This window comes from Cetorhinus maximus, chromosome 9 (genome assembly GCF_964194155.1).
Source record: "Cetorhinus maximus chromosome 9, sCetMax3.hap1.1, whole genome shotgun sequence".
Lineage (NCBI taxonomy): Eukaryota > Metazoa > Chordata > Chondrichthyes > Lamniformes > Cetorhinidae > Cetorhinus > Cetorhinus maximus.
Genome location: NC_135887.1, coordinates 79,858,680 through 79,886,468, shown reverse-complemented (window position 1 = coordinate 79,886,468; position 27,789 = coordinate 79,858,680). Strand labels below are relative to the sequence as shown.

The 27,789-nt window shown below is 41.6% G+C and overlaps 1 protein-coding gene across 1 annotated transcript in view; it reads left to right on the top strand.

Annotated features, from left to right (window-relative positions):
- The window catches only part of ighmbp2 (immunoglobulin mu DNA binding protein 2), an 80,260-nt gene that overhangs the window by 7,599 nt on the left and 44,872 nt on the right, over window positions 1-27,789 (top strand). Inside the window, exons 3-8 of the mRNA XM_078548928.1 lie at window positions 2,583-2,752; window positions 8,398-8,593; window positions 12,424-12,524; window positions 12,967-13,130; window positions 24,144-24,344; window positions 24,585-24,732. Coding sequence (XP_078405054.1) covers window positions 2,583-2,752; window positions 8,398-8,593; window positions 12,424-12,524; window positions 12,967-13,130; window positions 24,144-24,344; window positions 24,585-24,732 — 980 coding nt within the window. The remainder of the gene's footprint in view (window positions 1-2,582; window positions 2,753-8,397; window positions 8,594-12,423; window positions 12,525-12,966; window positions 13,131-24,143; window positions 24,345-24,584; window positions 24,733-27,789) is intronic.

Genomic DNA, 27,789 nt, shown 5'->3' with positions numbered 1-27,789 from the left:
CCACCATAGGCAACTGTGCCATTTGCTGCCTAGGGCTTCAACTCTAAAATTTCCTTCCTAAGCCACATAGGAACTGAAATTGACCATTTAGGCCCTCAGGCCTGTTCAATGTGATAAGACCTATGATCTAACTCCATATACAAAAACTGAAAGAGTAAGCATGATTTATTTTGCTTCTATGGTGTTACACCTTAAGAGCTGAATGCATTAATATATTTTAATTTTTAAGCAATAAAGTTAAAGAACGCTGTTAAATGCATCAGTAATATAAACCAGTTTCATTTATACTATAATAAAATAAAAGCAAAAAACTGCGGATGCTGGAAATCCAAAACAAAAATAAAAATACCTGGAAAAACTCAGCAGGTCTGGCAGCGTCTGCGGAGAGGAACACAATTAACGTTTCGAGTCCGTATGACTCTTCAACAGAACTTCACTTATACTGTATATGAATTGCTCATTTTGTCCTCATTAGATTCAGTTGTCAAATAACTTAATTCATATTGCATACAGGCTTGGGGGGGAATAGAAATGAATAACTGCTTCTGTGCTAATACATATAGACATGCACATCGAGATTGCAGAAGGCCCCTGCACCATTGCACTTAGGTTGATTTAATCTACCAGCAGCAAATTCAGTTCTATATTCTATTTCCATAGAGACATAGGAACAGGAGTCGGCTATTTAGCTGTTGAGCCTATTCCGCCATTGAAGGAGATTGCAGCTGATCTGTGACTGAAATCCATATAGCTGCCCCTGTCCCATATCCCTTAATATCTTTGGCTAACAGAAATCTTTTAATCTCAGGTCTAAGACAAACAATTGATCTAGCATTAATCTTTGTTTGTGGAAGAGTGTTCCGAACTTCTGCCACCTTTTGCATGTAGATGTGTTTCTTAATTTCACTCCTGAAAGGTCTGGCTCTAATTTTTAGAATATGCCTTGTGGTTCAAGACTCCTCAACCAGTAGAAATAGTCTCTTTCTATCTACCCTATCTATTCTCTTTAATATCTTGAAAGCTTCAATTATATTAGCCCCATAATCTTAAATTTCGGGGACTACAACCCTAGTTTGTGTAATCTAGGGTTAGATTTATCCTTTGGCGTCTATATCTCATTTTGATAAACCAATGCTGCACACCCTCCAAGGCCAATATACCCTATGGCGTAGTGTCCAGAACTGCTTGCAGTGCCGGAGGCATGGTCTAACCAGGGCTTTGTTTAATCTTTTGCTTTAGTAACAAATGCCTGAAAGGGTGGTGGAGGCAGAAACCCTTGTAAATTTAAAAAAGTACTTGGATATGCACTTTTGAAGTGTTTTAACCTACAAGGATACAGACCAAGAGCTGGAAAGTAGGATTAGGCTGGATGGTTACTTGTTTGTTGGCACTCACACAATGGGCCGAATGGCCTCCTTCCATGCTGCAAATTTCTATGATTTCTGTTATTCTAATCCTCTAGAGTTCCAGCATTCTATTAGCCTTTTTGATTATTTTCTGTACCTGTTCATGGCATTTTTAATTATCTCCAAATATCTTTGGATTTCTACTCTTTCTATCTTTTTACCATTTACCAATACCTTGTGTTCTCTATTTTAGGCTTAAAGTGGAAGCCTTCATGCTTGCCTACATTGAAATCCATTTGCCATAGTTTTGACCATTCACTTAACCTGCCATATCTCTGTAACTTTATGCTTCTACCTACACTGCTTTCAATCCTATCTTTGTCTTATCAGCAAATTTGGATGTGTGACTTTCTATCGCACGACCTAAATTGTTAATGCATAATGATGAACAGTTGAAACCCCAACACAGATTCTTGCGAACGCCTTTAGACGCACCTGTCAGTTAGAGCTCCTGCCCATTATCCCTATGCTCTGTTTCATGCCATTCAGCCAATTTCCTAATCAGATCAATAATTAACCTTTAATTCCATGAGCTTCAACTTTAGCTAGCTAACAGTCTCTTAAAAGGGACCTTATCAAAAACCTACTGGAAGTTCATATAAACAACTTCCATAAACACCCCTCTGTCCACTACTTAAGTCATGTTTTTAAAAAATTCAGTCAGATTCATCAGGTATGATTTACCCTTTACAAGTCCATGCTGGCTCTCTGATCAGCTAAAACATTTCAAGGTGTTAAGTCACACTATCCTTAAATATATACTCCAGTAATTTCCTGACAACAGATATTAGAATAACTGGTCCATAATCCCCTGTTTTCCTTCTTTCACCTTTCTTAAATAGTGGAGCGATGTGTGCAATTTTCCAGTCCGAAGAAGCAATTCCCAAATGGAGAGAACTTTGGAAGATCATAACTATGGCATCTGCAATGTTCTCACCTATTTCCATTAAAACCTTGAGATGGAAACCTAATCCCTTCTGACCATCCTCTTTTTCCTAATATAATTGTAAAAATACTTTTGTGTTGATTTTGATATCCTTTGTAAGTTTCTGTGCTCCTGAGAAGCATTTTGTGTGACTCACTCTGGGATGTTTTACTACTTTATAAGCGCTATACAAATGCAAGTTGTTGTTGTTAACTATTTTACAGAGTTATCTTCATGTGGTTGTTTTTTAGGGCCTGGCAGGAAAACATTTCTGTTAAAGAACTCCAGCGGCGTGGTGTCTGTCTGCTGAAGCTTCAGGTGGTGAGCCAGAGAACTGGACTGTATGGACGCTTTCTTGTTAACTTTGAACCTAGAAAGCATGAGGCCAATGCAGCACTACCCAGCAATAACTTTAGCCCTGGTGTGTTTCATTTCTTCTTTAATGCTGTCGCATTCATTGTAATGAAAGTGATAAATATGTAGCATACTGCAATAACTGATTTCCAGTGTTATTCATCTCTTCTCTCAAGGATTTCAAGATTGCCAGCTTCATGCGTACAGATTTTCAAAGTGTTTCTCAGGTTTCACATTTACTAAAATAGTCAGGCCTACAACTAGCTTCTTGTTCGTACAGCCACCAGTCTGGTTCCTTTCGAACCAGATTAATTTACACTTTTTGTAAAAGCTTTTCTGTCTTTTGGTTAAATGAGCTACAGTGTGAACAGGGAATCATGGGTGTTGGCCATGACAAGTTGCCACAGAATTGTATTTTTTTTCCCCTTCCCTTTCCCACAGAGAGATACCAGGCCCCTATTTAATTTCCCTCCTGTACCGCTGAGATCAGGGTCTCTATAGAATGGAGATTGAAAGTGCATCTCTACGCTGCGCCAGACAAGGGATTATAAACTGCAGTTCAAAATCTTGTAAATCAAATGGCCAGGATGTGCCTCCTTTGTAGATCAGACAGTTGTAAAAGTCTGTGGAGTAAACTGAAATTATATAGTTCTTTGTTTGCCATAGCAAATGTTTTAGATTGCACTGGAGCTTCTTTTAGTTACCATAGATCATGGTATATAAGGCAGTGTGGTGTATAAGATGACCCCGTTTTTCTGGCCCCAAAAATCATGTTTCAGCGTATACTCGGCATGTAAGTTGAACCCCCGCCCCACTTTCAACCACAACGTGCTACACTCTCATTTGTAGTCAGCCTCAATTTTTCGTCCCACTCACCTTATAACTGGACGCAAGGGATTGAGCAGGTGATACTGTGTTGCAAAGATGCGCGAGAGTTTAAGAAATGCCCACAGATGAGACCCCACGTGGTGAACGATGAAGAGAATGTGTCTTCTATGATAAAAGAAGTGTGAAGCTGGCTTCAAGCTGAAAAGTCATAGTATTTGCTAACTCATCAAATAACTGCTGCAGCGAGGGAATTCCATGTCAGTAAAAATAACTCGTGCCAGAATGGAAGAAGGAATCTGCCCCGAAGAAGATGCCCAAGACCAAATGTGCCATGAGAACAGGGACCAGCCATTGGGCTGATCTTGAGAAACATGTATCAGAATGGTCGGTGAAAATCGCCAGGATGGTTTCATCCTGACCAGAATTGCAATGCGTATAGAGGCAATTAAGTGGGCCATATCAAATCCAGAGTCCAGCAAAAATTTCAGAACTATAGTCAGTTGGTGTAACTGCTTTATGGAACTAAAATGGCTAGTGTTGTGACAGAAGACCAAGATCGCTCAGAGACTACCAACAGACCTCAATGCCAAAATTACTAGTTTCTAAAGATTCAAAAGACAGCGCCAAAAAACACAAGTACCCATTAAGTCACATTGGCAACCTGGATGAAACACCTATGAATTTCAGTATGCCCAGCGACTGAATTGTGGAGTGAAAAGTTCTGGTGAAAATGACAGGACATGAGAAAACAAAATTCACAGTGGTGCTAGCCTACATAGCTGATAGAACAAAATTAAAGCCTATGGTGATTTTTGAACTTAAAACCATGATGAAAATCAGGTTCCCTGCAGGAGTTTTTGTACATTTCCATGACAACACTTTGATGGATGAGGATGGAAAGTCGTGGATCGATATTGTGTGGAATCAGTGTCCAGGTGGCCTACATAAAGAATGCAGCTTACTAATGTGGGACATGTTCAGATCCCATATAACCAATGTGATCAAAAGGCGCCTGCAAAGCAATAACACCCATATTGTAGTTATACTGGAGAGTCTAACTTCATAGTTCAACCTTTGGATGCATACCTCAACAAGCCATTCAAGGATCATGTTCATGCCGAATATATTAGGTGGATGGTTGACGAATGAAAACCTTCACATAGAGTGGAAATATGTGTGCCACTTGATGTTTTGTGTAGTTTTGTCATCGAATCATGAATGCTATTAGTGCACAAACTGTCACTGGATCATTCAAAAAATGTGAAATATCCAATTCAATGAATGGAGAGAAAGATGATTTATTGTGGAGGGGTCATTATGAAACCGAAAGTGCCACATTGGACCCAGAGTGGGATCCTTAAGATGATGCCATAGCCAAAGTGACTCAGAATGAATTTGATGAACTCTTGTCAGATACCAATGACCATAGAATCATAGAAAAGTTACAGCACAGAAAGAGGCCATTCAGCCCATTGTATCTGTGCCGGCTGAAAAATAAAAAAACTAACTGCCCATTTTAATCGCACCTTCCAGCAATGGCCCATAGCCTTGCAGGTTACAGTGCTTTAGGTGCAGATCCAGGTGCCTTTTAAATGAGTTGAAGGTTTCTGCTTCTACTACCAAACTTTTTTTTTGCAAAAATATACTTTATTCATAAAATATCTGATAGAACATTACAAAGCATTTCAAAATGACCATCACAAAAAGTGCAATCATATTCAAGTTTTCTACAGGCAGTGAATTCCAAACACCCACCATCCTCTGGATGGAGAAGTTTTTCCTCATGTCCCCTCTAATTCTTCTACCAATCACCTTAAATCTGTGCCCCCTGGTAATTGACCTCTCAGCTAGGAAACAGTGCATCCCTGTCTACTCTATCTAGGCCCCTCATGCTCTTCTACACTTCAATCAAGTCATCCCTCATCCCTCCTCCTCAATTCCAACCCAGCCTTTTCTTTTCTCATAATTGCAATTTTCAAGCCTTGGCAACATTCTTGTAAATCTCCTCTGTACTCTCTCCAGAGCAATTATGTCCTTCCTGTAATGTGGTGACCAGAACTGTACACAAAATTGCAGCTGTGGCCTAACCAGCGTTTTATACAGTTACATCATTACATCCCTGCTTTTGTATTTTATACCTCGTCCAATAAAGGAAAGCATTTCATTTGTTTTCTTTACCACCGCATCCACCTGTCCTGCCACCTTCGGGCATCTGTGGACATGCGCACCAATGTGTCTCACTTCCTTTACCCCTTCCAATATCCTCCCATTTATTGTGTTTTCCCTACCTTTGTTTGCCATCCCCAAATGCATTACCTCGTATTTCTCTGGATTGAATTCCATCTGCCACTTTTCCGCCCATTCAACCAAACCATTGATATTGTTCTGGAGACAACAGCTATCCTTTCCAATATCAATTACACAGCCAATTTTTGTGCCATCTGCAAATTTTCCAATCATGCCACCCACATTTAAGTCCAAATGATTAATATATATGACAAACAGCACGGGACCCAACACTGAGCCCTATGGAAAGCCACTGGAAACCATTTTCCATTCACAAAAACATCCGTCAACCATTATACTTTGCTTCCTGTTGCTGAGCCAATTTTGAATCCAACTTGCCGCATTCCCCTATATCCCATGGGCTTTTACTTTTCTGATCAGTCTGCCATGTAGGACCTTGTCAAACGCCTTATTAAAATCCATGTAGACAACACCCACTGCACTACCCTCATCAATCCACCTTTTACTTGCTCAAAAAATTTGATTAAATTTAAATTCCCCTAACAAAAACCATGTTGACAATCCCTGATTATTCAGTTTCTTTCTAAGTGACAGTTTATCCTATCTCTCAGAATTGATTCTAATAATTTGCCACAGAAATCAGACTGACTGGCCTATAATTATTTGGCCTATCCCTCGCACCCTTTTTAAATAATTGTACAACATTTGCAGACCTCCAATCCTCTGGTACCTCACCTGTATCTAGTGAGGATTGGAAAATGATCCTCATAGCATCCGCTATTTCCTCCCTGGCTTCCTTTATCAGCCTGGCATTCAATCCATCTGGCCCTCGTGACTTATCCAACTTCAAGGATGTCAGTCCCTCCAGTATACCCTCTCTCACTATGCTTATTGCATTTAATATTTCACACTCCTCCTCTTTAACTAGAATATCTGCTTCATCCCTCTCCTTTGCGAAGACAGAGAAAAAGTACTCATTGAGAACCCTGCCCACATCTTCAGAATCAGAGCACAAGTTACCGTATACATCTCTGATAGGCCCTACCCTTTCCTTAGTTATTCTCTTGCTCTTAATGTATTGGTAAAGCATCTTTGGGTTTTCTTTGATTTTACCTGCCAATATTTTTTATATCCTCTCTTTGCTTTCTTAATTACCTTTTTACTTCACCCCTATACTTCCTATGTACCTCTAAGATTTCTACAGTATTAAGCTTTTTGTGACTGCCATAAGCTTTCTTTTTCTGCTTTATCTTACCTTGTATACTTCTAGATAACTAAGGGGCTGTAGATTTGGCAGTACCACCCTTTTTCTTTGTGGGGGCATGAATACACTCGCTTTTGAATGCCTCCCACTGGTCTGTCACTGAACTTCCTTCAAGTAGCTGTGACTAGTCCACTTTCACCAGATCATCTCTCAGCTTTGTAAAATATGCCTTTCCCCAATTTAGAACTTTTATTCCTGTTCTATCTTTATCCTTTTCCATAAATATATTAAATCTAACTGTATTATGGTCATTATCTTCAAAATGATCACCCACTGCTACTTCATCCACTTGCCCAGCTTCATTTCCTAAGACTAAAACTAGAATTGCGCTTCCTCTCATTGGGCTTGTTATGTGCTGGCTAAAAAAGTTCTCTTGAATGCAGTTCAAGAATTTTGTGCCCTCTGTGCCTTTGACACTGTTCGTATCCCAGTTGATATTAAGGTAGTTGAAGTCCCCGACTGTTATTGCCTTATTGTTTTTGCACTCAGAAATTTGCCTACATTTTTGCCCTTCTATCTCCCTCTCTCTATTTGGGGATCTATAGTACACTCCTAGTGGTGTGGCTGCCCCCTTTTTATTCCTGAGCTCAACCCGCGTGGCCTCATTTGATGATTCATTTAGTATATCATCTCTCCTCACAGCTGTAATCGATTCTTTAACTAATAATGCTACATCCCCACCTTTTTTAGCCCCCTCTCTATCCTGCCTGAAAACCCTATATCCAGGGATGTTGAGCTGCCATTTTTGCCCCTCTTTGAGCCAAATTTCCATCATGGCAATGACATCATGCTGCCATGTGTCTATCTGTGCCCTCAGCTCATCGGCTTTGTTTGCTATACTCCTTGCATTTAAATAAATACCTTTTAACATTGCCAAATTCCTGACGGGAGTTAAAGCATTTTTGTTCTGGTACAAGGTATCTTTGCACAATTATTTTATTTAATAAACCATGCCATATCAATTTAATATGAATTACTGGTGTTTTTTCTCCCTACATTTCAAAATGGTGACCACCCACACCCACACCCACACCAGCGGTTCACATTTTGTACTCTGCATATAAGTCTGTTTTTGGGGTGATTTTTGGAGGCTTCAAAGGTCAACTTATAAGCTGACATTTATGGTAAGCGCAACAAACAACAATGTGCCCCTTTTCTTTATTTGTTCATAGGATGTGAGCATAACTGGGAAGGTCAGCATTTGATGCCGTCCCTAATTGCCCTTGAGAATGTGTTGATAAGCCACTTCCTTGAATGGCTGCAGCCCATGTGGTGTAAGCCTGCTAGTGTGACATTTCTTCAGTGTGGAATTGATGATGTCTTGGTATGGGGAAGAAAATGCATTAACTTTCTTTGTTGTTGTTGTTGTTCAGGGGATATTGTAGGTCTGTACGACAGTCAAGGCTCCGCCCCATTGGACCAGCTTGCATCTGGCATTGTGACACGCATCACGCAAAACTCAATCACTGTAGCTTTCGATGAGCCCAGTGACCAGTTAAGCTTCGATGGTAACTGTTCCTATAAACTTTTGAAACTGGCTAATGATGTCACTTACAAAAGACTGAAAGAGTAAGCATGATTTATTTTCCCTTCAACAGTGAAAGGTGAATGCATTAATATCTTTTCTTTTTTCAGCAAAATAGTTAAAGATACATATCTACTAAATGCATCAGCAATATATACCAGGATCATTTATGCCATATTTAAACTGCTTACTTTTTCCTCATTAGATTCAGTTGAAATGTAACTCTATTCAAACTACATACAGGCTTGGAGGAATGGAAATGAATAATTTCTTCTGTGTTAATATACTTAGACGCACATAGAGATTGCTGAAGGTCCTTGCATTATTACACTGAGATTAATTTGATCTACCAGCAGCAAATTCAGATTTATATTCTAATTTCATAGAGAGACAGGAACAGGACCAGGCCATTTAGCTTGTCCCATCATTCAGTGAGTTCACAGCTGTTCTGTGACTGAACTCCATGGCCTGAATTTTTCCCGCGGGCTCAGCGGGAGCGGGTGGGGGCATTTGCGGAGCCCACTGCCACCTGCGATCAGTTCTGCACTGCCATTTTACGCGGGCGGGCCAATTAAGGCCCGCCCAGCTTAATACGTGAGTGGTAGTACTGAGCGCTACCTGTGCAGGTGGAGGGAGGAGGGAGAGTCAGGCCCAGCGGCTCTTTCACTCATGCACGCGAAAGAGCACTTCAATCTCCCTGAGGCACGGAGCTGCCTCAGGGAAATTAAAGCGCTTTTGAAATAAATAAATAGAATAAAAATGTAATAAAACACGTCCCTTCATGTTACTGTGTCACCTGAGATGGGACATGTTTTTATATTTCAGAAAATTTTTAAATTCAATTTGTAAAAGCTTTAGGAAACCTCATCCCGCTTATGGATGAGGTTTCCTAAAAAACGTAAAGGCCGCTTTACTCCAACGCGTGCCCGCTGAATGAAACACTGTGAGGCAGTACGATGATGTTGGGACGTACGCCCGACATCATCATGCGTCATTTTACGTGCCAACGTGTCGGGCCCGTCCCCGCATGCCAACTGAAAAATCTTGGCCCATTGCCCTATATCGTGTTATGGTTAACAGAAATCTAACAATCTCAGATTTAAAATTAACATCGACTCAGCACCAACTGCCTTTTAGGGAAGAGAGCTCCAAGCTTCTACCATTCTTTGTATGTAGAAATGTTTCCGAGTTTCACTCCTGAATGGCCTGGCTCTAATTTCTAGCTTATGTTCTCTGGCCCTAGATTCACTACACAGTGGAAATAGTTTCTCTTTATCTATTCTATTAGTTCCCCTTAATATCTCGACAGCTTCAATCAAATCACCCCATAATTTTCTAAATGCCAGGAAATACAAACCTTGTTTGTGTAATTACTCCTTGTAATTTGACCCATGGAGTCCAAGCATCATTCTAACAATACACTGCATTCCCTTCAAGGCCAATATATCCTTCCTAGGGTGTGATGTGCAAAACTGCTGAAAGTACTCTAGGCAGGGCTTTGTGTAGTTGCAACATGACTACTAATCACTTCTATTCTAGACCTTTAGATATAAAGGCTGGTATTCTGTAAGTTTTTTGATTTTTTTTTGTGCCTGGTCATCACATTCTAATCTGTGTTATTGGACCCTAAATCTCTGGACCCCCATTGCTTCTCATATTTCACCATTTAGAAAGTACTCTGCTCTATCCCTTTTCAGCCCCAAGTGGATAACCGCACACCCATCTATATTGAAATCCATTTGTCACAGTTTTGCCAATCCACTTAATCTATCAATAACTCTGTAATTTTATGCTCCCGTCTATACTGCTTGCAATGCCACCCACGTTTATCTCATTGACAAACTTGGTGTGTGGTTCTATATCCTGTCATCTAAGCTGTTAATAAATACAGTGAATACTTGAGGCTGCAACACACATTCCTGTGGGATGCCACAAGTCACATCCTGTCAATTAGAGTGCCTGCCCATTAACCCTACTCTGGTTAACGGCAAGAGACAAGCACCTAACCAGGTCAAAAATTTCCCCTCTATTCTATGAGCTTCGCTTTTAGCTAATAGTTTCTTATGAGGTACTTTATTGAAATCCTTCTGGAACCTCATATAAATAAGATCCATAGACCTTCCACTGTCCACTATTGTAGTCACCTCTTCAACAAATTCAATCAGGTTCATCAGGCATCACCAACCTTTTATAATTCCAGACTGGGCCTCTCTGATCATCTGAAAATTTTCAAATTGTTCAATCGCTCCATCCTTAATTATTGACTCCAATAATTTTTTGGCAATGAATGCTGAGCAAACATTCTTGCTGTACAAGTGCCAGGCAATGACCATCTGCAACTAGAGAAAATCTAACCATCTCCCCATGACATTCAATGGCATTACTATTGGTGAATTCCCCCATCATCAGCATCTTGCTGGGGGTTACTACTGACCAGAAACTTAACTGGACCAGCCACGTTAATACTGTGGCTAGAAGAGCTGGTCAGAGACTGGGAATCCTGTGGCGAGTAACTCACCTCCTGATTCCCCAGAGCCTGCCCACCATCTGCAAGGCGCTGGTCAGGAATATGATGGAATATTGTCTACTTGCCTCAATCAGTGTGGTTCCAACAACACTCAAGGAGCTCAACACATCCAGGACAAAATAGGCCACTTAATTGGCGCCGGATCCACCACCTTAAACATTCACTCCATCCACAACGGGCCCTGTGGCAGCAGTGTGTACCATCCACAAGATGCACTGCTGGAACTTGCTGAGACCCCTTTGACAGTATCTTCCAAATCCATGACCTCTACCACCTAGAAGAACAAAAGCAGCAGCCGCATGGGAACACCGCCACTGCAAGTTCCCCTTCAAGCCATACAGTATACTGATTTGAAACTATATCACCATTCTTTCACTGTTGCCAAGACAAAATTTTGGAACTCGCTTCATAACAGCACTGTGGGTATGCCTCCACAACAAAGACTGCAGCTGTTCAATAAGACAGCTTATCAGCACCTTCTCGAGGATAATTAGGAATCGGCAGAAAATGTTAATGTTGTCAGTGATATCCACATCACGCAAATGAATAAAAAACAATTGGCCTGTAATGTCCTGATTTCTTTGTCTTACCTTTCTTAAATAGTGGAATGATGTGCAATTTTCCAATCTAAAGGAATGGTTTTTGAGACGAGAACTTTGAAAGATCATAAATAAGGCATCTGTAATGTTCCCGTCTACTACTTTTAAAGCCCTGAGATGGGAACCATCTGGCCCTGGGGATTTATCACAATTTTGGTGCGCTGCTTCAATAATAGTGTCCTTGAAATGTCCGCCTTCCTCTTCATATCCTCTTCCTCTACTGTAAACACTGATGCAAAGTTATTTACTAAGTAATTATGTCGCTATTTCCTCATTTTCATCCATAATACCACCACTGGTAATTTATAAGGGGCCCACATTGCTCTTAACCATCTTTTTTTCAATGTAGTAATTTTTTTAAATGTTGATTTTGATATCCCGTGCAAGTTTCTTTTCATACCCCTTCTCGTAGCTCTTATTATGTGGTATGACTACCATTTGCTGTTCTTTGTATCTCTCCTACTCACCAGGATCTGCACTTTTAGGCATTCTTGCCTGTGTTTCTTTTTTAGTTTTATGTTGTCTCTTGCCTTTTTTTAAATAGCAGAGTGAAACACTTTAACATGAATTATGTGCATCTTTTTCTTTTTAAACATCAGACTCTTCCCTGCATTGCACCCCATTAAGTGTTAGGCCCCTGATATTTCAACTAGTGTTTTTATTTCGTGTTTCAGACTCATGTATAAAAAGGACTGGCTCTGTCAAAGCTGCACTCAATTCTTTCCTTCACTTATTATTTTCTTTTCAGTGCATTAAAGGCCTTGAGCCAATATCATGCCGGACCTACTTCTCATCTCATTGATGTCCTGTTTGGTGCTTCTGAGCCAAGTTTTCCTTCAGAAAATCTAAGTAAGACCAATTTCTTGCACATCATTTGCTTGTTGTCCTGACGATTTGAAAAAGAAAATTTGATTCCATTTTAACTTTACAGTACAGTGGCATTGAGAACCTGTAAAGGATATGTTCACTTTGATTGCTGTGACCAGTTTAGTTTTAAATGAAGAAACATTGGCAATGTATCACTTTCTACAAGAAAGTAACATGCATTCTCTTTTTGCTCAGCTTCAAGCTCACCCAAATGGCTAGATGAGACTGAAACTGAGAAATAATTTAATTTTTATCTATAGAATTTTTACCTCCCCATAGAATGAAAATGTTGCAACATTCAGAAACGAAGGGTTGTTTTAGCTGCACTCATGGTTTTTGTTGTACATATATAGCTACAACAGAGTTCATGTGTATATGTGATTTATTTTCCTTAAGTGTTAGTTGCTGGTTTGTTTTTCTTAAGAAATCCCAGAGCTGTACAACCCCTGTTTGGATGACTCTCAGAAGGAAGCAGTACATTTTGCACTCTCACAGAAGGAAGTTGCAATTATCCATGGGCCTCCTGGTACTGGAAAGACGACTACAGTTGTAGAAATAATTCTGCAGGCTGTAAAGCAAGGTCTGAAGGTCAGCCAATGATTGGTAATATTTTATTTGAATGGTACAGGGAATATTTTACTTGAATTATACACGAGGTAAAAGTGCAACTATAGACCTTTCAAAGTACTTTTACTTATTTTTAAATGTTATTTGGGAACCAATTTGAAGAGCAACAATTGGGAGAATTCTTTCTTACGCTTAAGGGTCGGACATTTTAGGGACGAAGAACGGGAAATAGTTTTTAAGAAGGAAGTAGTTAAAATTTTTGTTGGATCCAGTGCCCTGGTTTGTTGGAGCTAAAGGATCTGGGTTGCACGCTTGTTTCAGGGTGCCCGTGTTAGTACCAAGACAGAGAAGATCAGTAGACCGTTCTTAGAAGAAACACATTCTGTTTATTTACTAAAGGAGCTCAGCAGCTACACTTGTGTGCTTACAACTCAAACCTCTGTCTTTATTCTTCAGACTCCAACTCAAGACTACTGACTACAGAGGTAGCCCGCGCTACTCTGCTATTCACAGAATCACAGTGCAGAAGAGGCCCTTCGGCCTATTGAGTCTGCACCGACACGTGAGAAACACCTGACCTACCTACCTAATCCCATTTACCAGCACTTGGCCCAGAGCCTTGAATGTTATGACATGCCAAGTGCTCATCCAGGTATTTTTTAAAAGATGAGGCAACCTGCCTCCACCACCCTCCCAGGCAGCACATTCCAGACTGTCACCACCCTCTGGGTAAAAAAGTTTTTCCTCACATCCCCCCTAAACCTCCTGCCCCTCACCTCAAACTTATGTCCCCTCGTGACTGACCCTTCAACTAAGGGGAATAGCTGCTCCCTATCCACCCTGTCCATGCCCCTCATAATCTTGTACACCTCGTTCAGGTCGCCCCTCAGTCTTCTCTGCTTCAACGAAAACAACCCAAGTCTATCCAACCTCTCTTCATAACTTAAATGTTTCATCCCAGGCAACATCCTAGTGAATCTCCTCTGCACCCCCTCAAGTGCAATTACATCCTTCCTATAATGTGGCGACCAGAACTGCACACAGCACTCCAGCTGTGGCCTCGCCAAGGTACTATACAACTCCAACATGACCTCAACAAAAATAAAAACACCTGGAAAAACTCAGCAGGTCTGACAGCATCTGCAGAGAGGAACACAGTTAACGTTTCGAGTCCGTATGACGCTTCAACAGAACTAAGGAAAAATAGAAAAGAGGTGAAATATAAGCTGGTTTAAGGGGGGGTGGGACAAGTAGAGCTGGATAGAGGGCCAGTGATAGGTGGAGATAGCCAAAAGATGTCATAGACAAAAGGACAAAGAGGTGTTGAAGGTGGTGATATTATCTAAGGAATGTGCTAATAGGTGACAAGCAGGACGAACAAGGTACTGATAGACCTAGTGGGGGTGGGGTGGCGAGGAAGGGATCGAAATAGGCTAAAAGGTAGAGATAAAACAATGGATGGAAATACATTTAAAAATAATGGAAATAGGTGGGAAAAGAAAAATCTATATAAATTATTGGAAAAAAGGGGGATCGGAAAGGGGGTGGGGATGGAGGAGAGAGTTCATGATCTAAAATTGTTGAATTCAATATTCAGTCCGGAAGGCTGTAAAGTGCCTAGTCGGAAGATGAAGTGCTGTTCCTCCAGTTTGTGTTGAGCTTCACTGGAACATTGCAGCAGGCCAAGGACGGACATGTGGGCATGAGAGCAGGGTGGAGTGTTGAAATGGCAAACGACAGGGAGGTCTGGGTCATGCTTGCGGACAGACTGAAGGTGTTCCGCAAAGCGGTCACCCAGTCTGCGTTTGGTCTCTCCAATGTAGAGGAAACCGCATTGGGAGCAGTGAATGCAGTAGACTAAATTGAGGGAAGTGCAAGTGAAATGCTGCTTCACTTGAAAGGAGTGTTTGGGCCCTTGGACGGTGAGGAGAAGGGAAGTAAAGGGGCAGGTGTTGCACCTTCTGAGGTTGCAAGGAAAGGTGCCGGGGGAGGGGTTTGAGGTGGAGGGGGTGATGGAGGAGTGGACCAGTGTGTCCCAGAGGGAACGATCCCTGCGGAATGCCGCTGGGGGGGTGAAGGGAAGATGTTTGGTGGTGACATCATGCTGGAGTTGGCGGAAATGGCGGAGGATGATCCTTTGAATGTCGAGGCGAGTGGGGTGATAAGTGAGGACAAGGGGGACCCTATCATGGTTCTGGGAGGGAGAGGAAGGTGTGAGGGCGGATGCGCGGGAGATGGGCCGGACATGGTTGAGGGCCCTGTCAACCACCGTGGATGGAAAACCTCGGTTAAGGAAGAAGGAAGACACATCAGAGGAACTGTTTTTGAAAGTGGCATCATCAGAACAGATGCGACGGAGGCGAAGGAACTGAGTGAATGAGATGGAGTCCTTACAGGAAGCGGGGTGTGAGGAGCTGTAGTCGAGGTAGCTGTGGGAGTCGTTAGGCTTGTAATGGATATTGGTGGACAGTCTATCACCAGAAATTGAGACAGAGAGGTCAAGGAAGGGAAGGGAAGTGTCAGAGATGGACCATGTGAAAATGATGGAGGGGTGGAAATTGGAAGCAAAATTAATACATTTTTCCAGGTCCAGACGAGAGCATGAAGCAGCACCAAAGCAATCATCGATTTACCGGAGAAAGAGTTATGGGAGGGGGCCGGAGTAGGACTGGAACAAGGAATGTTCCACATACCCCATAAAGAGACAGGCATAACTGGGGCCCTGTGGGTACCCATAGCCACACCTTTTTTTTGAAGGAAGTGAGAGGAGTTAAAGGAGAAATTGTTCAGTGAGAGAACAGCTCAGCCAGACGGAGGAGAGTAGTGGTGGATGGGGATTGTTCGGGCCTCTGTTCGAGGAAGAAGCGGAGAGCCTTTAGACCATCCCGGTGGGGGATGGAGGTGTAGAGGGATTGGACATCCATGGTGAAGAGGAGGCGGTTGGGGCCAGGTAACTGGAAATTGTTGATATGATGTAGGGTGTCAGAGGAATCACGGATGTAGGTGGGAAAGGACTGGACAAGGGGAGAGAGAATGGAGTCAAGATAGCAAGAAATGAGTTCCGTTAGGCAGGAACAGGCTGACACATTCGGTCTGCCGGGACAGTCCTGTTTGTGGATTTTGGGTACGAGGTAGAAGCGGGCCGTCCGAGGTTGGGAGACTATGAGTTGGAAGCTGTGGGAGGAAGATCTCCAGAGGTGATGAGGTCAGTAACAGTCCTGGAAACAATGGCTTGATGTTCAGTGGTGGGGTCATGGTCCAGGGGGAGGTAGGAGGAAGTGTCTGCAATTGACGCTCAGCCTCTGCGAGGTAGAGGTCAGTGCGCCAGACAACAACAGCACCACCCTTGTCAGCAGGTGTGATGACAATGTCAGGGTTGGACCTGAGAGAACGGAGTGCAGCAAGTTCAGAGAGAGACAGGTTAGAGTGGGTGAGAGGAGCAGAGAAATTGAGACGACTGATGTCTCGCCGACAGTTCTCAATGAAAAGATCAAGAGAAGGTAAGAATCCAGAGGGAGGGGTCCAGGTGGAGGGAGAATATTGGAGGCGGGTAAAAGGATCCGTTGAACGGGGAGAGGACTCCTGCCCAAAGAAGTGAGCACGGAGACGAAGGCGGCGGAAGAAGAGTTCAGCATCGTGCCGAGCCTGAAATTCATTGAGATGAGGGCGCAAGGGTATGAAACTAAGTCCTTTGCTGAGCACTGAACGTTCAGCATCAGAGAGGGGAAGGTCAGGGGGGTATGGTGAATACACGGCCGGGGCTCGTATTGGAAGATGGGATGGGGACAGAGGGACGGGCACGGGTGGAGGATCCTGGATGGGTGTTGGTGTCGCTGAGTTGTTGGAGCTTGCGTTCCTTTGCACCTGAAAGAAAGAGACAAAGTTTCTTGTTGAGGCGTCGGATGAGATGAAGAGTAAAATGAAACTGGGGGCATGGGCAGCTTAGAAATAGGGTGTGTCGGTGCTGCTAGAGGGAGAGGTCGAGTGTCTTCATATGGCAGCGCATGGCACTGAGTGTGGTTCTCAGGATGCGACGAGGAGCGTTGTATATCCCAGAGATACCTGTAATCCTGGGGGTGTTCAAAACATGAGAGATGGAACTTCAGTTGAAATCCAAGTGGGGTAAGTCGGAGACGTAGACAGTCACTGAGGAAGGAAATATGGCTGTGAAAGTGAGTTTTAGTAAACATCTTGTCAAGCACCAGGAGAGAAATGGAAAGCAATGAAGGTGAACAAAGCAAAAGAGAGAGACGGAAATCCTGTTGGAGAGAAGAGCAATACTTCTTCAAGGTAGGCATTCCTTGAAGAGAAATGGCAGTCAATTAAACACTAAGATAAAAGCAAAAAACTGTGGATGCTGGAAATCCAAAACAAAAATAAAAATACCTGGAAAAACTCAGCAGGTCTGACAGCATCTACAGAGAGGAACACAGTTAATGTTTCGAGTCCGTATGACTCTTCAACAGAACTAAGGAAAAATAGAAGAGAGGTGAAATATAAGCTGGTTTAAGGGGGGATGGGACAAGTAGAGCTGGATAGAGGGCCAGTGATAGGTGGAGATAACCAAAAGATGTCATAGACAACAGGACAAAGAGGTATTGAAGGTGGTGATATTATCTAAGGAATGTGCTAATAGGTGACATTAAGGGTAGAAAGCAGGATGAGCAAGAGACAGATAGCCCTGGTGGAGATGGGGTGGGGGCAAGGGATCGAAATAGGCTAAAAGGTAGAGATAAAACAATGGATGGAAATACATTTAAAAATAATGGAAATAGGTGGGAAAAGAAAAATCTATATAAATTATTGGGAAAAAGGGGGATCGGAAAGGGGGTGGGGATGGAGGAGAGAGTTCATGATCTAAAATTGTTGACCTCAATATTCAGTCACTGTAAAGTGCCTAGTCGGAAGATGAGGTGCTGTTCCTCCGGTTTGCGTTGAGCTTCACTGGAACATTGCAGCAGGCCAAGGACGGACATGTGGGCATGAGAGCAGGGTGGAGTGTTGAAATGGCAAGCGACCGGGAGGCCTGGGTCATGCTTGCGGACAGACCGAAGGTGTTCCGCAAAGCGGTCACCCAGCCTACGTTTGGTCTCTCCAATGTAGAGGAAACCGCATTGGGAGCAGTGAATGCAGTAGACTAAATTGAGGTAAGTGCAAGTGAAATGCTGCTTCACTTGAAGGGACCAACGTGACCTCCCTACTTTTGTAATCTATGCCTCGATTGATAAAGGCAAGTGACCCATATGCCTTTTTCACCACCCCACTAACATGCCCCTCCGCCTTCAGAGACCTATGGACACACGCCAAGGTCCCTTTGTTCCTCAGAACTTCGTAGTGCCATGCCATTCATTGAATACTTCCTTGTCAAATTACTTGGGTACCAAGATCATGTGATCTTACATTACAATTTTTGTCTTAAAGGTATATTACACATCAGATTACTACATCCCTCCCCCTTTATTCAAATACGTTTTACAACTTTTCTCAAGAGATCAAATTGTTCACACAGATAAATAATTTACAGAGTCAGCTTTTCCAGGGGTTTCCTTATGTGTGTAGAATGTCTCAGCTCTACAGCTTCCGATGTTTGATCTGGAACTTCCCTCACTGTAGGCGCCTGAGCATCTGCTTCTTCAGTAGGTACTTGCAGTTCTGTTTCCTCGACTCTTTCAGGTACAGTCGGCCCTTCAGACACATTTCTATTCAGTTGAGTTCTTTCAACAGGAGATGTTGATTCAGACATGAACACTGGTGGAACCATTTCTGAGTATTTTGTTTCTCCTCTTCCTACATGATCCACATGCCTCCGTGTGACTCAATCTTCCACTTTCACGTGGTAGGAAAGAGGTCCTGCTACTGCATTTATTTCACCAAACAACCATGTTGGTGGTCCTTTAAAATTCTTCCCAAATACTTTCCCTCCTATGTTAAATGTCCTGTCACGACTATGACAGTCATGCCCAATTTTCTGACTTCCCTAACTCCTTTCCACCTTCCCCACCCAAGTTTGTCATAATTAAGCTCAATCTCGATTGGAGATGGTGCTTCATCAACAATTCCGCAGGTGTGACACTGTTGTTGTATGAGGGGTGGTCCTAGAATGGAAAAGAAAATGTGCTAATTTAGTTGCTATAGAATCTCCAGACAATTTCTTCATACCAGATTTTAACGTATGAACTGCTCTCTTGGCCAGTCCATTTGAAGAAAGGTGGCATGGTGAAGTTTTCACATGAGTAATACCGTTGAGGCTGATAAATCGATGAAATTCAGCACTTGTGAATACTGTTCCATTGTCTGATACGACCACTTCAAGTAGTCCATTGATTGCAAAACTTTGTTGTAGCTTGTCTATTGTAGCAGAAGATGTCAGCAACATCACTTCATATATGTCCATCCATTTTGAGTGTGCATCGACGATAAGTAGAAACATTGTTCCCGTAAAAGGTTCCACATAGTCGATGTGTACTCGCACCCATGGCCTTCCTGGCCACTCTCGGGGGTGGAACGGAGCTGTTGCAGGTAATTTTTGTACTTGCTGACACTGCGTACAACTTCTCACTAAGTTTTCTATTTCTCCGTCCGTCCCAGGCCATTATAGATAGCTGTGTGCTGTATTGCCTTCATTCTGGAAATTCTGGGATATGCACTGTGAAGCTCAGATGACAATGGCCTTCGTCCTTTTGGAGGAATAATCACTCGTGTTCCCCACAATAAGATACCTTCCTGGCTGGTTATTTCGTATCTTCTCTGGAAGCACGGTTTCATTTAATCAGATTCTTGTTCTTGTGACCAGCCATGAAGAACTTGATCTCGCACTTTGGATAAGACTGGGTCTCGATTTGTCCAATCTTTGATCTGTCTAGATAATATTGGTGATGAATCCAGGAAGTTCAATAATAAAATGGATTCTTGAGGAATTGGAACATCCTCATCTTTTACTTGCATCGGCAAACGACTGAGTGCATCAGCGTTTGCAATTTGACTTCCAGGGTCTATGAATGAAAGTATACTCATACGCTGCTAAGATCAATGGTACTATTTGTGCTTCTTTGTCTTCTTTCAATGGGTATTCTTCTTTCTGGCATTGACTTTATTCTCGGCCTTCTTTTCAACTTCCATGTAGGCCAGACTAATCTCAGATGTCAGCTCGACTTGAGTGAACTCAGTGGTTGAGTTTTCCAGAATTTCGTCATCTGTCTGCTTCTTAGAAAATTCTGCGACTTTTTCCTCCAAAGCCTCTTTGGTTTCAAGTAGCTGATTTTTCAGTTCTTCCATCTCTTTTTTGCATTGGTGCACTGCCTCCTGGAAAATTAAGCATTGTCGTGTTTTATCTGCCAACTCATCCTTCATTTTACTTAGAGAAGTGCAGAACTCTTTCTTCTTCTCTTCGTACTTTTCTAGAGGTACATACTTAGACAGGAGGAACTGATAGTGTGTGAAGGTCTTTCGGCAGGTTTTCACTTTTCATTTGGAATCTCTGTGACAATTCAAGGTTGATTTCCCTCAGCCAGTTTCATCCTAGTATGCTTGGTACTCTGCCTGCTACCACCAAGGGTAATTTCACTGTTTGACCCGCGTAGTGTACTGTGACTTTACATATATACCCTTGACTTCTGTGTCTTCCCCCGTGTAAATTTTTAATTTGGCATCAGTTTCTTCCAAATTTAATCTACATATCCCATGATTCAGGTATTTAAAAGTATGTTCACCTATCACCGTAGTGGTTCCATTCTGATAGGACTCTCATTTACTCTCATGGTTACATAGGTTCTGTTTTTCTTGCCTTTAAATTATGTAACAAATAAATATCTGAATCTGTTACTGCAGGCTTTTCAATGCTGTTAATCTCATTGGGTTTTTACTTTTGTTTGAAAGTCTGCCTAATTCTATCTTTACTTTGTCTCATGAGCTGTCCATTTCGATGACAGGAAAAACATTCCATTTTTTAAAACTGTGATTCATTACAAGATAGTCTGCTTCCACCTCTGTTACTATTATGCCATGTTTTTGTGGCTATGTTATCTCTTTTAATTTGCTAGCGGTGGCTGCTTCCCGCTTCTAAGTAAAGCTTTACACTTTCGCGCCCTTTTCAGCTGAGGCTCCCCGCCTAATGTGGAGGACAGCACCATTTTGCACTCCCTGTATGGCTTTTGAGTCTCGCACTGCACCTTCCATTGCCAGAGCAATTTCCAATGCCTTCTGAAAATCAGACAGAAAATCTTCTGAATCGCATCTTAATTTATACTGCACACCAAACAACCTCTAAGCATATTACTGATAGATGTACCAAACTCGCAATATTCGGTTAATTGTTTCAGACTTGACACATATCAGGCAACTGTCTCCACGGCTCTATTCCTTGAGTTAAATTTGAACCATTACATCGTCACTGACAGCTTGGGCTGGTCATGATTCTTTACGAGGTTCACCAAGTCATCAAAACTTTTTGAATTTGGACCACTGGGTACCAACAAATTTCGAATTAATCCATATGTCTTGCTCCCACATGTGGATAAAAGGATCACGGGCTTCTTCTCCTCCCCTGCAATGTTGTTCACCTGGAAGAAGAACGCAAGGTGCTCAACATAATGAGACCAGTTGTCCAAGGTTGGATTGAAAGGCTCAACTCTTCCAAATTGAGGCCTACTCTAAAGGGATTGCTCCCATGATCAGGGAGGAAATTTTTCTTTACTTACAACTACCGTGCGAGGTAGGACTCAATTTCGGTTCTTCTGATTTCCTTCATTCTTTCTCGCTTTTTACCTCGTCCTTTCATGTCTTTTCTTGCTTTTTACTATTGTTGCCAGTTTGGTGGATCCAGTGCCCTGGTTTGTTGGGGTTAAAGGATCCGGGCTACAAGCTTATTTCGGGGTGACCGAGTTGAAACCAAGACAGAGAAGATCAGTAGACTGTTCTTAGAAGAAACACATTCTGTTTATTTACAAAAGGAACTCAGCAGCTACACTTGTATGCTTACAACTCAAAACTCTGCCTTTACTGTTCAGACTGCAAATCAAGACTACAGAGGCACCCTATGCTACTCTGCTGTTGGGTACCAAGATCATATGATCTTACATTACAACATTTGTCTCAAAGGTGTATTACACATCAGATTACTACAATATTTAAAAAAGAAAAAGTTAAAGGTATTATGTAAAAGTGCAGGTGAATGGGACTAGGTGGATAGCCGAGCGTCAACATTGATGTGATGGACTGAATGAATAGCCTCTTTTGTGCTGAAAATTTCAGTAGTTTATTTTAGAGATTTTATTGCAGACACCAAGATTGAAAGAGCAAAAGAGATGAGGCAAGTTGAAAAAAGTATAGAAAGGATGGTCATTCTGCTAATCTAGATTCCATAGCTGGTGCCAATTATATTGGGATATTTTGAATAGTACAACTTAAAAGTCATTTTAGTGAATAAATGCTGACTAAATAAGCATTGCACTTGTTGAGGCAGCTCATATGACAAGTCACCCAAAGGTGAAAAGAGCCACAACTATAGGAAAACGGCGGTGGAAGCTGATCATCTGTGCATTCCATCATTTCAAACAGATGCAGATTTCTTCAATTAGAACTTGGATGGGAAAGCAGGCAAACTCATTTTTGTGTACTGACTAGAACCAAAGAGGCAGGAGCAGGGCTTTGTATGGTTACAGGTTATGTACATGTTGGTCTTGGTCATTCTGATTTGATTCTACAAAAAACAGTTAACGTAAGAAAGCTATTCAGCCCATTAGTCTGAGGCCAGCTCTTGGAAAATGCTATTTGATTAGTCCCACTTTCCTGCTCTTTCCCTATAGCCCTTAAATTTTTACTTTTTAAGTATATATCCAATTCCCTTTTGAAAGTTATTGATAAATCTGCTTCCACCACCATTTCAGGCAGTATGTTCAAAATCATAATGACTTACTTTGTTTTTTTTTTATTTTTCTGATCTGCACATTATTTTAGTCTTTAGTTTCATTGCCAGGCAGTTGATATTAGTAGAAAGGGATAGTGTGATCAGAAGCAGTTGAATGGGGTGGGGTTTATTTATCCAACCAATTTATGTAATGACCTGGATTTTGCAGCAAGCGGTGAGGGAATGGTGCTTGCTGTTCACTGCACTGACAGTTGCACACAAAGTTTTCTTGAGCTTTTGAGCTTTGATTTTCTGTCACCGGTTGCAGCACCCTCTACAGGGGATCTCTGCTGTCTGTGAACAAGACAAACAACAGTGACAGAATTCCGAAAGCAAAAGACTGTGGGTGCAGAAACCTGAAATAAAAACAGAAAAAACCTTCCTCTTCAACCAATCCGATTGAAGGACCCTCAGAGCCCATGTACAGTCTAAGCAGGAAGTATAAATTAGATTTAAACAATGCACAGAAAGCCAAATAAAGTTTGGGAAAGAAAGATGCAGTTATGAGAGAGATTGGAGACAGAAAAGGTTTTGTAAATTATTTTAATACTTAAAGAAAATCTTTAGCACTAATTAAAAGATGAGATTCCACACATGTAAAATTAAATTTTCAGAATCAGAGAGGTTGTTTGACAGCAACTAAAACTTATCACATTATTGAATATTCCCTTTCACTTGAATGCGCCAGACCAACTTGTTCTGGTGAGTTTAGGAGGTAAATACTACAACTTCACGCACCCGTGTTGATTCCAATGCCGAGTTTCACAGTGAGATATTATTATAGTGAAACTTACAGTTGAAATTGCAGTATTTTATTGAAATTCAAGAGCAGTTTTATACATTTTTCCAACTTTAAAATCAGCTAGATTGAAATTTGTCCTTCTGGATATTATAGGGCACATTACAATGGAGCCAGGAGTGTAGATCAGTGAGTCTATGCCTCTGCATTACTACCTATCTCTGACCAGGCATGGTATCATAAAAATAAACCTCATAATGCACCACATATTTATGAACTTTAAGTATTTGTGATTCCTGACAACTTTACATTTCTCATTTGATTAGTCTGTTTCAGCGACCTGGATGTCAAGAGATGTCTTATCGATGAGCTGTTTTTTTTATCCTCCAAGGTGCTGTGCTGTGCTCCCTCTAACGTTGCTGTTGACAACCTAGTTGAACGCCTGGCTCAATTTAGAACACGGGTTTTGCGTTTGGGTCACCCTGCACGACTGCTTGAGTCCATACATCGCCATTCTTTAGATGCTGTACTGGCACACAGTGACAGCACCCAAATAATAATGGATATCCGGAAGGACATCGATCAGGCTTTTGTGAGTACTTCCACAACAGGGAACTAAATTGTATTTGCATTTTGGTTTGTTTCACATCTTGTGCAGAATTGTACTTTTTAAAATTGTATAATTTTTAGTGAACCTACAACTTGTCCAGCTGAATTCTTTCTCATTACTTGCTCTACTCAAGCTAGTTTACTTTCTGTAAGTTTTATGTTAACTTGCCAATATGTTCAATGCAGAGAGCAAAGAAAAATGATCACTATTTTTTGTTCAAAGGGAAAATTGAAAAAGACACAAGAGAGAGGAGAGAAGGTGCACTTTCGTGGTGAGATCAAGACTTTGAAAAAAGAGCTGCGAGCAAGGGAGGAGGCAGCTATAGTACAAATACTAAAAAAAGCAAGTGTCGTCTTGGCAACTAACACAGGTAAACCACTTAAGGAACAAAAGCCAAATGTGGGATTTACTTGAGTGGAAGAAGCAATTATATTTCCTTAAATAACTCGCTCTTTCCACACAATCTCAAAATTATTTAATTCTTTACTCATAATAGTCTTTACTTTGTACAAAGCTCAAGATTGCTATCACCTAATCATTATTTCTTGGGTTGGCTGACCTTCTCTCCTACTCTTTTCAATCTTGGTGCTTAGCCCTCATCTTAGGTTTCTAAATTGACATCCTTTTCCCCTCCAAGAATGTAGCCTTATTTACAGAAAGTTTTGCTATACAGCAATTATCTGCTATATATCCACCTCAAAGACCAAGGCTATACAAACTGATCGTAAGAGCAGAAGTAGGCCATTTGGCCCTTGAGTCTGCTCCACCATTCAATAATGGCCGATCTCCACTTTCCTGCCTGCCCCCCCCGCTCCCCCCCACCATAACCCTCGACTTCTTGTAGATCAAAAATATGTCCAACTTGGCCTTGAAAATATTTAATGACTCAGCCTCCACTGCTCTCTGTGGAAGAGAATTCCAAACACTAACGACCCTCTTACAGAAGAAATTTCTTCACAGCTCACTCTTAAATAGGAGACCCCTTATTTTGAAACTGTGTCCCTTGGTTCTAGATTCTCCCACGAGGGGAAACATCCTCTCAGCATCTACCCTGTCCCTCAGAATCTTATATGTTTCAAAGGATGACCTCTTATTCTTCAAAACTCCAAATGTGTATAGGCCCAACCTGCTCAACCTTTCCTCATAAGACTAACCGCTCATCCCAGGAATCAGCCTAGTGAACCAGCAAGCATAGCGTGAAGCTTTACATCGCAAAATACTGTGGTTTAAATTTTCATATGTGCATAATTCTGCAGCATTGCAAACCTATAGTGAAAGGAGGGAAATCAGAACAATGGAATTTCTGAAAGATTTATTGCATGTGGATTATGGTAATTGACATAATTGATTAGATTGCCCATGATCAGAGGTGTTTCTATTTTCGTTGTATGGTACTTCCTTTAAAATCTGCATTATGGATTTACAATGCACTAAAAAATTAATTGTAGGTTACAGAAAAGAATTTGAATTAGTCGAGCTTCTTGTTCCAATAGCAAAAAAATGCAAAAATGCTTCATAAATAACAGACTATTTTGAAAAGCAATATTGTTATTTAGGCTGCTGTGACAGCCATTTTATACAAAGAAGGATCCCACAAACGGCAGTGAGGTGAATGGCCAGTAAATGTGTTTTTTGGTAGCCTGAAAACAAAAAATGAAAAAGCTAGACATACTCAGTAGGCCAGGCAGCATCTGTAGTTCTGCTGTTGAGATTCCAAGTCTTAGATCATTCCAGACTTAACTGAGTTCCAGCCTTTTCTACTTTTGCTTTGAGATTTGCAGTATTTTCTTTGTTTTTTGGCTGTGTTTTGTATTCCCCTCCTTGAAAGCACCATGTTATTCCTTAATATCCATACTGTATGTGACATCAAGGAGCTCTAGCAAAATTGAAGTCAGTGTGAATCATTGGGCAAACTCTCCAGTGGAGTTATACTTAGCACAAAGGAAAATGGTTGTAGTTGTCGGAGGTTAATTATCTCAGCCTTCGTACATTGCTGCAAGAGTTGCTCAGGCTAGTGTCTTAGGCCCAACCATCTTAGTTGCTTTATCAATGACCTTCCCTCCATCATAATGCCAGAAGTGAGGATGTTTAGTCATGTTTTGTTCAGCATCACTTGTGACTCCTGAAGCAGTTCATGTCCATATGCAGCAAGACCTGGATGATGTTCAGGCTTGGGCTGATAAGTGGCAAGTAACATTTGTGTCACATCAGTGCCAGGCAATGATCATCTCCAACAAAAGAGAATCTGACCATCTCCCCTTGACATTCAATGGCATTACCATTACTGAATCCCCAACTATCAACATCCTGGGGGTTACCATTGACCAGATACTGGACTGGACCAGCCATATAAATACTGTGGCTACAAGGGCAGGTCAGAGGCTAGGAATCCTGTGGCGAATAGCTCACCTCCTGACTCCGCAAAGTCTGTCCACCATCTACAAGACACAAGTCAGGAGTGTGATGGAATACTTTCCACTTGCCTGGATGAGTGCAGCTTCAACAACACTTGAAGCTTGACACAATCCAGGACAAAGCAGCCCGCTTGATTGGTACCCCATTCACCACCTTAAACATTCACTCTCTCCACCACCAATGCAAACTGGCAGCAGTGTGTACCCTCTACAAGATGCACTGCTGTAGACCCCTTCAAGAGTACCTTCTAAACCCGTGATCTCTACCATCTAGAAGGACAAGGACAGCAGACACATGGGAATGCCACCATTTGCAAGTTCCCCTCCATACCACACACCATCTTGACTTGGGACTATATTGCTGTTCTTTCTCTGTCACTGGGTTAAAATCCTAAAACGGCTTCCCTAACATGCACTGTGGGTGTACCTACACCACATGGACTGCAGCAGTTCAAGAAGGTGGCTCAGCACCACCTTCTGAAGGGCAATTGGAAATTGGCAATAAATGCTGGCCTAGCTAAACACCTCGTAAAAGAATAACTAAAAAAAAATCTGGATGTGTAAATAGTGCCTAAAAGATGGCACACCTGACAGCGCATTGCTCAGTCAGTGCTACATTGAAGTGTGGGTTTAGAATGTGCCCAAATCCTGAAGTGAAATTTGAAATCACAAACTTCTGATTCAAGAAATGCGCCAAGCCGACACCTTATTTTGTCATTTAGTTTTAAGGATCTTCTTGCATAACTCTTAATTTCTTTATATGCCATGATTTGAAAATGGCAAGGCAATGTTGTTCTCTATCCTTTCAATAAATTATGAAGACTGGGGCGTTGTGCCTTCAGAACAGTTGATAAATACAACTTTCAAAAGAAATTGTTTACATTTTGGAACATTAGGGATGGCGTGTAAAAGTCAAGCATAAAAAACATAAAGTTGCTGTGAGCTATTCACGGAACACCAATACAACAATAACCATACTCTTATCCATCAATTATGCCCATATTACATATAAA